Here is a 13200-nt window from a genome sequence, read left to right as displayed (position 1 = left end):
TAAGCACTTTGTCATTCAAACTTGGACCTAAAGCTCCTGTAAGTTATGCTCTAGAAGGATCCATTGCTATTGCTGGAGCTGCAGTTCAGTGGCTTAGAGACGGTCTTGGGATTGTTAAGAGTGCAAGCTAGTGAGATTGAGGCATTGGCATCTCAGGTTGAGTCTACTAGTGGGGTTTATTTTGTGCCTGCCTTTAACGGATTATTTTTGCTCCCTGGTGGTGTGACGATGCTCGTGGGGTTTGTATAGGTATGACAAGGTTTACAAACAAGGCTCACCTTGCTCAGGCGGTGCTTGAGAGTATGTGTTTCCAGGTGAATGATGTGGTAGATTCAATGCACAAAGATGCTGGAGAGAAGGGAGAGGTTAAGAATGAGATGGGAGAGTTCTTGCTGAGAGTGGATGGCGGTGCTACTGTTAATAACCTTCTAATGCAGATCCAGGTTTGGACTTTGTTCGTTTAATCAAATTTGCCAATCTAACATTGCATCTTAATATTCATCTTTTTTTTTCTTTCCTTTCCTGTTCTTAGTATATGCCTTATTGGTGTTCTCTTTAGTTGATGGAAGATCCTTGTTTATATTTGGAAACCATTTCATGATTTTAGCTATCTGTACTTATGTTGGAATTTTGTAGCTATGTGATTCTCATGTATCAAAATGGGTGTTAATTATGTGATTTTACAGCTGGCCATATGTTCTTTCCGTATGCGAATGAGCTGCCAGACTTTGGTGAAGTTCCAAAGCTCTGTATGCTAAATCTTAGAGCTCTGCGCCTCTGCGTCACCCAAGGCTAGCTTGATCTCGTTCCATCCCTCCCACGAATCTTATTAAGAAACTTTAGTAACCTGCTCTGATGCCAAATGAAAATACTGGGATGAAACTAAAAAGCCTAGAGGGGGTGAATAGGCTTTTCCTACAGAAACCACAACTTTTCTTTAATTCAAAAAACCTCAACAAGAAACGTTAAAGGATTGAAAGTTTGAAACATATATATGAATCCCTGAATATAGCAGTGTAGATAAAGTGCACAAAAGAAAGGTAAACACAATCACACAGCAATCAAGAGACAAAAATTGTTTGCACAGTAAAAACCTCAAAATGAGGAAAACAACTGCGGGGGCTTAACTCTCTAAAGCCCTAGTAAAAACTGATTCACTTAATGGAAAGATACGAGTTCTCTTACAAACAACCAATAGCACTGACCTCGACTATACTTACTAGACTCATTCTAGAAGGCTGTATGATCACGTCTTCGTAAATCTTCTCCACTGATGAACTGCTCTCACGAGTAGGATTGACAAATACTAACCTCGACCTTCAATTTTCTTTGCACATCAACAACTACAACTGACCTCGAGAGTACTTGATATGCAATATATGATTGATAAATGAAAAAGTGTTTAACTCAAAAATCTACTTTAACATGGAACAAGTAGATTACTGATACGATTTGAAGCACATCACTATTCAAAGATGAATGAAGCCTTTTTTTTCTAAATCACGATGGATGAACACAATCTTTTCACGTCAAAGGCATACCAAATGAACGCATTTTCTTTTGGTTTATAATATGCAGACTCTCCTAAAACCTTGGACAATAAAGACACCAAAACCTAATTGACTCCTTGAAATAGACAGATTAATAACTAGGTTTACCAACAATAAACCTAAGCAAAGATTCTGGAGTCCACCAGAGATAAAAAGAGAATAATCTCAATTTTATTGATAAAAGATAAAAAAAAGGTGCCTTCTGCAGCCTTAAGGCGGCTTACTTATAAGAAAATAAACCCTAGGGCGACTAACAATGAAACCCTAAAGCCCATGGGTAAAAACGAAAACAACCCGAAAATAACTAGGAAAACCAAAATACCGAAAAATAGAAAAATGCAGTTTTGAGGCCCTAAACGACCCCGAAAGCCCGAAAAAGGCCACAGTTCGTGGCATAGCCATGTGTTTGATTTCTGGCGCGATTCCCTTTCCGGAAAGGTAAGGTGCGTCCCAATCGGACATTGTCGAGCTATTTCCTGTCTACTAGTCACTTTTCGTTTTCCTCCTTTAGCACGACCCAACTGTTCTTCAAATTGGCTGCCATCTGTTCTGCATCAGTCTCCTCCACCTCCGAAGAACTCGACCCCGAGTTCTCTTCAGGATAAAGAGCCTCATCTTCACGAAACTCATGCAAATCAGCAACATTGAAAGTGTTAGAAATGCCCATCGAATCTGGAAGTGCAACAACATAAGCATTATCATTGATCTTCTTCACCACTTTAAAAGGACCATATTTTCTGGGCTTCAGCTTGTTATAGGTACCAACAAGAAATCTCTCCTTTCTCAGGAACACCATCACGTCATCACCTTCCTGAAACACTTTAACTCGCCGATGCTTGTCAGCTGCAACTTTATACTTTGCATTAGTTTGTTCCAACTTGGCCTTAACTGATTCTCTAACAAACTGCACATCCTTGGCCATGCTTTCAGCAGCAACACTAACACCAAGAATTTTAGGAAGCTTTACCAAATCCACCACATGTCGAGGAACAGCAGTATAAACTAAGGAGAATGGGGACTTCCCGATTGCACTATGCACAACACTGTTATACGCAAACTCCACCTATGGTAAAGCATAATCCCACTGTTTGGGTCTATCTCCACAAACACTCCGAACCATGTTGCTGCCCAAAGTTCTATTAGTAACCTCTATCTGTCCATCAGTTTGAGGATGAGCTGTGTTGCTACGGTTCAAGGCTGTTCCAAACATTCTCCACAACGTAAGCCAAAAGTGACTAAGGAATTTCGTGTCTCTATCAGAGGTGATGGACTTGGGCACTCCATGCAAACGAACCACCTCCCTGAAAAATAGTTTGGCTATATTGACGCATCAGCAGTCTTCTTACAAGCTATAAAGTGCGCCATCTTGGAGAACCTGTCAACTACTACAAACACAGAATCCACACCTCTTTGGGTACGGGGTAATCCCAGCACAAAATCCATAGCAAGATCCTGCCAAATATCATCAGGAACAGGTAAAGGAAGATAAAGTCCTGTGTTTTGGGACTGACCCTTAGAAACCTGGCAGGTGTAGCACTTCCTCACGATAGTTCCTGCATCCTTTTTCAACTGTGGCAAGAAAAACCTCTCCTCAAGGCTAGCAATAGTTTTGTCTCGGCCCAAGTGTCCACTCAACCCCCCTCCATGCAGATCTCTAATCAGTTTCTCTCTCAATGAAGAACTAGGGATACATAGCCGATTGCCTTTGAATAAATACTCTTCATTCACATAAAAATCTACAACTGCATTATTGCTACTGCACTTGGTCCAGATCTCCTTAAAATCAGTATCTTCCTTATACAACTCCTTCAAGAGCTCAAACCCCACAATCTCCTGAGCTAAGGTGACCAGCAAGGAAGCCCTCCTACTCAAAGCATCTGCCACCCTATTAAGAGTACCAGATTTATGTTGAATCATAAAAGGAAATTTCTGCAGAAAACTCACCCACCTTGCATGCATCTTATTCACAGTTTTCTGACTATTAAGGTATTTCAAGGCTTGATGATCCGTGAACAGTACAAATTCTCTCTGAATCAGGTAGTGCTCCCATTGCCTCAATGCTCGGAATACTGCATAAAATTCTTGATCATAAGTACTCCACTTCTGATGAGCTTCACTCAGCTTTTCACTAAAGAATGCTACTGGTTTCTTCTCTTGTGACAATACAGCACCTACTCCCACGCCACTAGCATCACATTCAACCTCAAAAACCTTATCGAAATTAGGAAGAGCGAGAACTGGAGCAGTACAAAGTTTCTCCTTGATCAAGGCAAAACTCTTCTCTTATTCCTCTCCCCACTGGAATTTTCCTTTCTTCAAATATTCAGTAATAGGGGCAGTAATGGTACTGAAATTCTTCACAAACCTCTTATAGAAGGTAGCTAAACCATGAAAGCTCAGCACCTCAGAAGTTTTTTTTGGAGCTGGCCATTCTCTTATAGGTCGTACCTTCTCTTCATCAACCTGAATGCCTTCTTCTCCAACCACAAATCCCAGAAATAATAACTTGCTGGTGCAGAATGTACACTTTTTCAGGTTGATGTACAGTTTATTCTCCTGTAAAGTTCCCAAAACCTGCTTCAAGTGATAATACCGTTTGGTCCTGCTATATATCAGTATATCATCAAAATACACTACTACAAAGGAACCTATAAAAGGACGAAGAACCTCGTTCATAAGCCTCATAAAAGTGCTGGGTGCATTAGACAACCCGAATGGCATAACCATCCACTCGTACAAGCCATCCTTGCTCTTAAAAGCTGTCTTCCATTCATCTCCTGGCTTGATTCGAATCTGGTGATATCCACTTCGAAGGTCTATCTTGGTAAACACTTTGGAACCTTCTAGCTCATCAAGCATGTCTTCCAAACGAGGAATAGGAAACCTGTACTTCTCAGTTATCTTATTAATGGCCCTGCTATCAACACACATCCGCCATTGATTGCCCTTCTTAGGAACAAGGAGGACTGGAACTGCACAAGGACTCATACTCTCTCGAATGAACCCTTTTTTTAACAAGTCTTCAATCTGCTCTCTCAGAATCTTATTCTCCTTGGGACTCATTCGGTAATGTGGCAGATTGGGCAAGCTAGCTCCAGGCACCAAATCAATCTGATGTTGAATGTCTCTCATAGGTGGTAACTCGTTGGGCAACTCATCCGAGATCAACTCTTCAAATTCCCCTAACATGTCCTGCACTTCCTTGGGGATCACCACTTCTTCCTTTTCTGCAGACAACAACCCATTTATCACCACTGGACAGAAAACCTCAGATTCTTTAAAGGCCATCTCCATCTCAAGTTCACTGCTAGACAAGGTCAGGAAACTCTCCCCTTTCTTCCCACCAGATTTCTCAAATTGACAAACAGGAGCCATAGCAATTTTATGGTTATTCCACATAAACAACATCACATTGTCCCTGCCTTTATAAGTGATGCGCTCTAAGCAAGCGCATAATTTAACCCTGAAATATCGTTAGTAGTATAAGCAAATAGGGATCGTTCTATTCGGGGATTGAGGGTACACCTGTAATTGTGAAACAAATAAAGAAAAGTATTATTTACAAAAATAAAATAAAGAATAAATATATACAAGTAAACACAAATAAGGGGGGGGGATTAGGATTCTTAAAATTAAAATTAAAATAAATAAAATAAAGAAAACGTAAAAACATATATACAAGGGTGGAACGCAAGGAACAAAGATCAAAATCAATTCCATGTAATCAAATTCGATTCAAACCCTATAATTGTTCTTCCAAGTCATGAGAGAGGAGTTGATCATGTGAAACATTCGAAAGCAAATGATTTCCCATATTTTACTTTTCAATGCTAATTAACCTAAGTGAAAGCACCTAGATTAATCCTATCAAACATGAAATCAAGCCCTAGAAAGCTAGTCAATCATGACATGTTCAATGCATTAGACATAGAGAAAGGCTATCAACTCAAGTGTACAACTTAGTTATGGAAAAGTCCACCTAATTGCAATCCTCTTCAATTAAATTCGATTCTTGTCCAGAACCTTTACTATTTTTTATTCAAGTTACACAAAACGAAAAGTCGATTTCATGTTCTTAAACCTAGCACCAATTACATGCAAATCCTATAAGTGTCGACCCAAATAAGATAAACATATAAAAGTTTTCTGTAAAGCAAATTTAATCGAACAAACTCACATAAGCAACTTAGAATCACAATTATAGAATTCGAAAACTTTATTTAAACATAGAAATTAGGCTTAAACTTTGCCCTAAACATTATTGTTAACTAGAAACAAGTTCATACGAAATCAAACAAGGAAACCAAAAAGGTTACAAGGAAAAGGAACGAATTACACCGTGAGTGGAGATGGAGATGGAGAGCTAGATGGTTGGATCTTGAATCTTGGAAGCAAGCCTTCAAGGTGGATGATGGAGGATATGATCTTCACGGCTCCTTCTTCTTCTTCCTCTCCTTGCTTGAAAATGCAGAACTTTGCAACTAGAGAATGGAGAAGGAAAATGGAAAGGAAATGGAGAGACAAAGAAGATGAGATGGATGAAGGAATTGGTTTGGGAAAATGGAAAGGAAATGGAGAGACAAAGAAGATGAGATGAATGAAGGAATGTGTGGGAAAATGGAAAGGAAATGGTGAGACAAGGAGATGAAATGGATGAAGGAATTGGTTTAGGAAAATGGAAAGGAAATGGAGAGACAAAAAAGATGGAATGGATGAAGGAATTTTTGGGAAAATGGAAAGGAAATGGTGAGACAAGGAGATGAAATAGATGAAGGAATGTTTGCGAAAATGGAAAGGAAATGGTGAGACAAGGAGATGAAATGGATGAAGGAATGTTTGGGAAAATGGAAAGGAAATGGTGAGACAAGGAGATGAAATGGATGAAGGAATGTGTTTTAGAGTGAGAGGAGAAGGTGTTTATATAGGGAAGAGAAAGAAGAGTGAAATTGGAAAAGATGGAGTAAATTAGTGTGAGTAATGATGGAGAAAACATGATGATTACACCCTAAAACATGGAATGTTTTTTGGGTGATGATGATGGTGGATTAGTGTGAGAAATGATAGAGAAAACATGATGATTACACCTTAAAACATGGAATATTTTTGGGTGATGATGGTGGTGGATTAGTGTGAGAAATGATGGAGAAAACATGATGATTACACCCTAAAACATGGAATGTTTTTGGGTGATGATGATGATGGATTTCCTACTCATTTACTTCAATTTTATCTCCACCGAAAGTTTAGATTCTGCCCAAGACTTCTTCATAACAAATATTCCCCCATGAATGTAGATTACTGTGGTAAAATTTCAGAATGTATTGCCATGTGGTTGGGCCGGAAATGCTGCTGGACCTCTTACAGGTCCAGTTTTCCAGTTTTGCTTCTGTAGAAAATTGGGCTGATTGTTTAAAGACCTTCCACTCAAAGTTTGCTCTGGTACTCTTCATAAGAAATGATCCTTGGGCTTTCTAGAATGAATCTGGAAAGTTTCAACTCATTTGCAGTTCGGATGGTTAGTCTGCCACTCCTCATTTCTTGTCTAGCTCGCTTTCTCATTGGCTCAATTTCTCCAAGACACGCTTTCTCAGGCCAAAATGCTCATTTTAGGGCCAAACAGCTCATTTCATCATCATCTACTCCAATGTACCTAAAAAATAGAAATTGAGTTAAAAATCAATTCGTTAAGGAATTAACTAAGCAAAATGTGAGGAATTAACTATTAAAATACCGCATTAAAATGCTCCTATCAATAAGTCACATCCACATCATATTGCCAAGGTCGTCCAAACAAAATATGACAAGCATCCATATCAATAATGTCGCACATAACTTCATCTTTATAATGCTTACCAATGGACACCGGTACTTTGCAGGATTCAACAACTCGAACTTGTGGACCTTTCTTGACCCACCCGAGGGAATAAGGTGCCTCATGAGGCTGTGTAGGTAACTGCAAGTACTCCACCAGTTTCTTGGCTACAAAATTTTCGCAGCTTCCATTATCAACAATTAAATTGCACACTTTGTTATTAATGGAACAAAGTGACCTGAAAATATTGTGCCGCTGCCCCTCTTCTTTAGGACATAGTAGAACCCGCTGCAACACAATATTAACCTTCTCAGGAGACTCCTCCTTCGCAAACTCAACCCCATCATAATCGCCATCTCTTCCAACTTCTTCTTCATCCTCATCATAATCATCTATAAGGGCAGTTCTCATCTCAAGGCATACATTAGATCTATGACCAGGCTTGTTGCATCGATAACAAATTTCTATTGTAGGCCTAGCATAAGGATTATTAAGCCTCTGGTTCAGGGCCCTGTTTTGAGCACCACTAGAACTGCCAGCCCCTTTAAAAGGAGGATTGGAAGCCCTAAAAGCACCTTCTGTTTTCTGCAGTGTAGTTCTACCCTTGTCAGTTGAGGCGTTTACTAAATCTGTGCTCCTTTGGTAGTTATATCTCTGGAAAGAAGAAGCTCCTGAAGGTTTCTCTAACAACTCTGCCTTCAATGTTAGGTTTGAAGCTTCTGCCATGGTATGAACAGTTTCCAACCCGATTTTCTCCTGAATGGAAGGCTTCAGCCCACTGACATAGCGAGCCACCTTCTGGCCTTCAGTTTGTCCTAGTTCATTACGCTCTGAGTAGCGTAAGAACTCAGCGGTGTAATCAGCCACTGTCCTAGTTCCCTGGACACATTCAATATACAACCTGTACAAAATCTGCTCATAATCTTCCGGCAAGAACCTCTCCATCATCGGCTGCTTCATTCTTCGCCATGTTTTAACACCCTGCTTCCTCTGCTTCTTTCGAGTGTTCTGCAATTTATCCCACCAAACTGCAGCAGTACTCTTCAATCTCCATGCAACATGCTTAACCTGCTTGTGTTCAGAAACTTCCATAATCTCAAAGAACCTGTCCACCTGAAGCTGCCAATCTAGATAATCTTCTACACCCAAGTTGCCCGAAAAGAAAGGAATTTCGGCCTTGATTTTGTAATCTTGGTCAGCTTGTCCTTGTGGTTCATATTGCACAATCTCTTCTTCAGACTCAGATTCTAAAGTATGAACAACAACCTCTCTACGTGGAGCCCTAACTCGCTGGCCTCCTTCCCTGCCTCTATTCCGATCATTGTTGTTGTGGTTGTTTCTCTCTCCCAACAACCCACGAATTTCTCCAATCTGCTGGTCCATCCGATTGTTCATGGTGTTGATGGCAGCGGTAAACGCTGTCGTAAGAGCTTCGATATCTGATTTTGTAACTTCACCCATTGCTACCAAGGTAAATAGGAGAGACAGGGAAGACCTGCTCTGATACCACCTGACGCAGACGGATTAATAACTAGGTTTACCAGCAATAAACCTAAGCAAAGATTTTGGAGTCCACCAGAGATAAAAGAGAATAATCTCAATTTTATTGATAAAAGATAAAAAAAGGTGCCTTCTGCAGCCTTAAGGCGGCTTACTTAAAAGAAAATAAACCCTAGGGCGACTAACAATGAAACCCTAAATCCCATGGGTAAAAACGAAAACAACGCGAAAATAAATAGGAAAACCAAAATACCGAAAAATATAAAAATGCAGTTTTGAGGCCCTAAACGACCCCGAAAGCCCGAAAAAGGCCACAAGTCGTGGCATAGCCACGAGTTTGATTTCTAGCGCGATTCCCTTTCCGGAAAGGTAAGGTGCGTCCCAATCGGACACTGTTGAGCTATTTCCTGTCTACTAGTCACTTTTTGTTTTCCTTCTTTAGCACGATCCAACTGTTCTTCAAATTGGGCTGCCATCTGTTCTGCATCACTCCTTATATGGAAGGGACAAATCCTAAAAAGATATTCTACAAATAAACATGATTTTATCCCTAATAAAAAAGATAGACTTAATTGAACAAATCATGTAGAATAAATATCCTTTTACAACTTAATGACCGATAGCAATAATGCACAAAAGACCTCCGAACTAAGGAAATCGAACACAGGCCAACTCACATATTCTGACCTAACCGGGATTGCAACACATGTATCAATCCCAGTATGCATAAAGATACAAAACGTATGAGATGCATATGCAATTACCTGTGAATAAGTACCTTGAGGAGTCAGCTGAAGCATTGAGTTTTTCTTTTCATTCAACTAGGTCTTCACTCCAATGATTGGAACACTTCTAACTTAGACCTAAGACTTTAGGTTTTGTATTAGGAATGCCAATATACAATAAAATCTATACTAACACTTTGTTTAGGTCCGTGAAAGAATTTTGTAGCTTAGATCTTTGTGAATAATAGCAAAATAATTGGAAATATTTGACTGTTGTTAGCATCAGGATCCAACTCTGTGTCCCCAGACTACAAAGAAACCAAATGAGTATCAACTGATAATCTTTCTATATGTCACCAGCAGTTGACTTTCTTTAGGCAATGTGATTAGCAATTTAGCAACTGATGCTTTCTGCTAGCTATTGGTGAGTACCTGTTATCAATATTGGTGAATTGGTAATATTATTTCTTTATTCAGAGTTAATTAATAATCTGATTTGTAACCCAAAAAAATTGACATAGAGCTGCTCTGCTAGGGTTTCCCCTGTCCTGATAGGGCTAGTACATTCTCTCCATTGTTCTGGACATCTAAGCTTTTGCAATGATACCACTACTAGGGCTTTTAAATCTCTTACCGATCAAATTCGTCTTTCCATTGTGTCAGATTAGAGAGTTTGAAACCCTAACACGAGCGCTAGAGTTGGGAAAAGAAAAATAGGTTTGAGGCTTTGAGCATAGGACAAGCAGGTGGTTTGGGTTTGTTCTAAAGGGATGACTTCAATCTTATAGTGCATGACTCATCTTTACGTTTATTGATATGGGGATTAAAGGAGGGCATGGTGATCCGACATGGCGGTTGATTGGTTTTTATGGACATTCTCTTATCGAAGATCAATGATCGGTCTTGGCAGCTAATTAACTAGGGATATATGTGATCCTGTTTGTCTTCCATGGGTGTTGATCGGAGACTTAATGAGATTATGAATAAGCGAGAAGATGAAAGGAGCTCACAGATTGAAAAGACATATATATGAGGTATTGGATTGATACAATTGTTCCTTCATCTTCATGGAGTAACGCTTTTGGATATACCGGATGGAGAGTTATTCCTAGTGATCGAGTCAGATTATGTGCTTATACTATTGAGAGCCAGCGTGCCATTCCTAATGCAAAGCCACCAAAGAACCGCCAGTTGCATTTTGAATCCTATTAATATGAAGCTATGAATATTTCTCGACAGATGAATATGACTTTGGAAGCTATTTAACTACGAGTGATTCATGAGATGACTAATATTGTTATGTGTGGCCTATTCAGAAGAGTACTTCGATTTCAGATTTATCCAACGAGATCTCCAGGCCTTGATAGTCTGCCTCCTTAATTTTTTGATATTATTAATCAGAAGACAATGGGTCCATATGTAACCATCTCCAACAGATGGGTCTTTTGCCATCTGGACACCAACGGGTATTTTTGACCGACCAAACCATTCTCCAACAGATGTGTTTTTTACACGTGGATTTGACATCCACCTCTCCTCTATCAAAAATGACAGCTTCCTCTATTTCTGTCTTTTATTTTTTTATTGTTTCTCAGTGCTCTCTCTCTTTCCTTCTCGCGTCTTTCTTCCTTCATCTCACCCAGAACTTCAAAATCTCAGAGAAAGAAATAGTTTTCCTCTCTTCAAATTTCTTCTCTCTTCTTGAATATCAAGAACATGGATCAAATGGATACCTCCCAAGTCACGAGGCCACGTCAACAATGGATATCACAGTCGACTGGTCCGATCTTCCAGTCGAGCTCTGGCCACTGATCGGAGAAAAGCTCGAACTGCGCATCCAGTCTCTCCAATTCCGCAGCGTTTGTCATTCATGGCATTCTTGTGCCTCGCTTCCACCCTTCACTTCCTCTGAAATTCCCTCTCCCATTCTCCGATGGACCCACCTCCTTCCTCTCCCAAAACACCGTCTACCTCCTACAGAGCCCCTTCACGTCATCACTGGCGCCACCGTCGTCTAGAGGTTGGTTGGTCAAGGTTGAAGAGTGTGACAAATTGCTTCTTCAGAATCAGATCACCTCCAGGCGAATCAGGTACACAAACGGCTCGTCGTCGTCTCCTGAATGTTTCAATTTGTTGGAGTTTAAATCGAATTAGGGAAGTCGTATTTTCTGAGATACATCCTTGGCTCTAGTTCTGTTTGTGGTTTAAAGAAAGTAATTTTAATGCCTGCTGAGATTGTTGATTGTGCTATTCTGGTTATCTCTGATAAGGGAAATTTGGGTTTTGCTAAAAGTGGAGATGAGAAACTCACATGGTTTAGTAATGGAGGTTTTGTTTTTGATGATGTTATTGTCTATAAGGGTCAGCCATATGTGGTGGATAGCTTGAGTTATGTTTTTAAGATTGATGTGTCTTCAGAAGTGATGGTGAAGATTTCATCAAAAGTGATTGGTTTTGGTGGGAGGAAGCATTTGGTAGAGTCTTGTGGAGAGCTTTATGTGGTCGATATGTATTTTGATCAAGAACAAAATAAGCAAGAAGGGGATGGTGTTGAGTTAGATTTTTCTTTATTTGTCCGTTGGCGTCGTGGAAGACACCAAAGATATCAGTTTGGTGAACTCAAGGTAGTTGATTTTAAGGCTTGCAAGTTGGAACTGTTGAATGGAGAGTTGGGCAGATGGGTTGAAGTGAAGTGCTTGGGTGATCGAGCGTTTTTCTTGGCTATGGATTGTTGTTTCTCTGTTTGGCCCAAGAATTGGCTGGGTGCAAAGGGAATTGCATTTACTTCTCAGATGAAAACAATGTTAATCTTGCTCTTAGAGAAGTAACTAGACCAGAGAGTTTCATGTTCTACTTAGAGGACCATAGTATTCAGAAGTTGGGATCTTCCCCAAGCGGTTCCCAGATATTTTGGCCACCTCCAATTGAGCTCGGCTCCACATGTTCGTATTCTCTGGATTGATGCAAGTATGATTTGTTGTTGTCATAAAATTCTATAATTGGTTTCTCTTTAAGTTGCGTTCCTTTTCCATGTTTAACTTCATGTTAAATTTGTAGAGTGGTCTACGTATCTCTTGTGTTGTATACTTGATGAATGTTGTTGTTGATAAGATGATAAAGATGTTTCTGAGCTGAATCACTCTCATGTAATTTCAATCCCATTGCAGCAGCAGCACCTACAGACTTGCAGACCAAACATGTAACAAAGCAACCGTGCTGATGCGTTTCTGCAATTGGTTAAGCAACACAAATAGAATTATATATATTAAAATAATATTCAAATTTAACATCTCCATTGGAGCTAAAATTAGTCAAAATGTTAACATGTCAATTTTGCCATGTCATATGTCAAATTCAAATTTGACCAAAGCCAAAAGACAAAACCATTTGAGATGCTCTAAGTCATCCAAAATTTTCTACATTCATGTGTCGTTCTGAGGCAAGTCAATTTCACTCAGGTGTACCTTATTCGCAAAGGAAATCACTATAAAAAAAGAAACTAACTATTTACGATGCGAGATTTACAGGCGTAAATGATATTTATTTACGATGCGCATCAAATCACAATGTATTTTAAAAAATAAAAAATAAAAGCTTATTTTGTAGGGAAATT

At 39.6% G+C, this 13200-nt stretch overlaps 1 protein-coding gene across 1 annotated transcript; it reads left to right on the top strand.

The window, feature by feature from the left end:
• The first annotated feature begins 11809 nt into the window (after positions 1 to 11809).
• On the top strand, positions 11810 to 12415 carry LOC112184487 (putative F-box protein At1g65770). Its single transcript, XM_024322749.1, has one exon. It carries the CDS (start codon positions 11810 to 11812, stop codon positions 12413 to 12415), a length of 606 nt encoding a protein of 201 aa, XP_024178517.1.
• The last annotated feature ends 785 nt before the right edge of the window (positions 12416 to 13200 follow it).

Source organism: Rosa chinensis, chromosome 2 (assembly GCF_002994745.2).
Source record: "Rosa chinensis cultivar Old Blush chromosome 2, RchiOBHm-V2, whole genome shotgun sequence".
Classification (NCBI taxonomy): domain Eukaryota; kingdom Viridiplantae; phylum Streptophyta; class Magnoliopsida; order Rosales; family Rosaceae; genus Rosa; species Rosa chinensis.
This window is presented reverse-complemented; position numbering and strand designations above follow the sequence as displayed.

What these genes read in the sequence shown, in the direction of transcription:
- LOC112184487 (XM_024322749.1), top strand. Translation starts at nt 11,810, where the DNA reads ATGCCTGCTGAGATTGTTGATTGTGCTATTCTGGTTATCTCTGATAAG.